Genomic DNA, 1,343 nt, shown 5'->3' on the forward strand with positions numbered 1-1,343 from the left:
TGCTCTAAAGCCGTGCTCGAAAATAATCCATTGTTTGCTCGAAAATAATGCGCACCTAACAACCTTGATCGAGCCAATTGATGCCACGATTCTGCTGGTGTGCAGCGTAAGCGCCAACTGGAATGTCATAAGGGGGTGATAGTGACACAACTTGATGAATTTGTTAAAGATTGTAGTACACGCATTGCCTTGAAGAACAAACTCACAAGTAGAGGGTCTATAGCATTCCATACGGTGGAGACACTAGGTAAAGGAGCAATTCGAAGTCTGTATTATAGGTGGTCTGTAAATATAGGTAGTAAAGTTACAGCGGATGATGATTTGATTGAGCTATTTGATGAGTGTGACGATCGCTTTTCATCATTCTCAAATTGCCTCGGCAGTAGACAACCAAACCTACCCATGGTTACAATTCGCTCGATCATCTCGACCACCGTACTGATTAGCCTCGTGCTTTTCACCAGTCCAGCTGAAAGCGCAAGCGCCCCAGGCCCGTGCACGACCAAGGCTCCTTGCACCACGGCCAAGGCTCCTTGCACCACCGCCAAGGCTCCTGTCATCACCTCCAAGGCTCCTTGCACCACCGCCAAGGCTCCAATCATCACCACCAAGGCTCCATGCACCACCGCTAAGGCCCCTGTCATCACCTCCAAGGCTCCTTGCACCACCAAGGCTCCATGCACCACTGCCAAGGCACCTGTCATTACCACCAAGGCTCCTGTCATCACCACGAAGGCTCCTGTCATCACTACGAAGACTCCTTGTACCACTAAGGCTCCTGTCATTACCACGAAGGCTCCTGTCATCACCTCCAAGGCTCCTTGCACCACCGCCAAGGCTCCAATCATCACCACCAAGGCTCCATGCACCACCGCTAAGGCCCCTGTCATCACCTCCAAGGCTCCTTGCACCACCAAGGCTCCATGCACCACTGCCAAGGCACCTGTCATTACCACCAAGGCTCCTGTCATCACAACGAAGGCTCCTGTCATCACCACGAAGACTCCTTGTACCACTAAGGCTCCTGTCATTACCACGAAGGCTCCTGTCATCACCTCCAAGGCTCCTTGCACCACCAAGGCTCCATGCACCACTGCCAAGGCACCTATCATTACCACCAAGGCTCCTGTCATCACCACGAAGGCTCCTGTCATCACCACGAAGACTCCTTGTACCACGAAGGCTCCAATCATCACCACGAAGGCTCCTTGTACCACGAAAGCTCCATGCACCACCGCTAAGGCTCCTGTCATCACCACGAAGGCTCCTTGCACGACTAAGGCCCCTTCCACGACCAAGGCTCCTTCCACCACCAAGGCTCCTTCCACTACCAAGGCTCCTTC

At 52.9% G+C, this 1,343-nt stretch overlaps 1 protein-coding gene across 1 annotated transcript; it reads left to right on the plus strand.

The window, feature by feature from the left end:
- Positions 1–402: 402 nt before the first annotated feature.
- On the plus strand, positions 403–1,241 carry H257_19378 (hypothetical protein; the record flags this gene model as incomplete). The annotated part of the gene is made up of 2 exons (XM_009848524.1): positions 403–1,009; positions 1,063–1,241. 2 exons carry the CDS (start codon positions 403–405, stop codon positions 1,239–1,241), a joined length of 786 nt encoding a protein of 261 aa, XP_009846826.1.
- Positions 1,242–1,343: the final 102 nt, after the last annotated feature.

The sequence above is a fragment of the Aphanomyces astaci genome (genome assembly GCF_000520075.1).
Source record: "Aphanomyces astaci strain APO3 unplaced genomic scaffold supercont1.536, whole genome shotgun sequence".
Lineage (NCBI taxonomy): Eukaryota > Oomycota > Saprolegniomycetes > Saprolegniales > Verrucalvaceae > Aphanomyces > Aphanomyces astaci.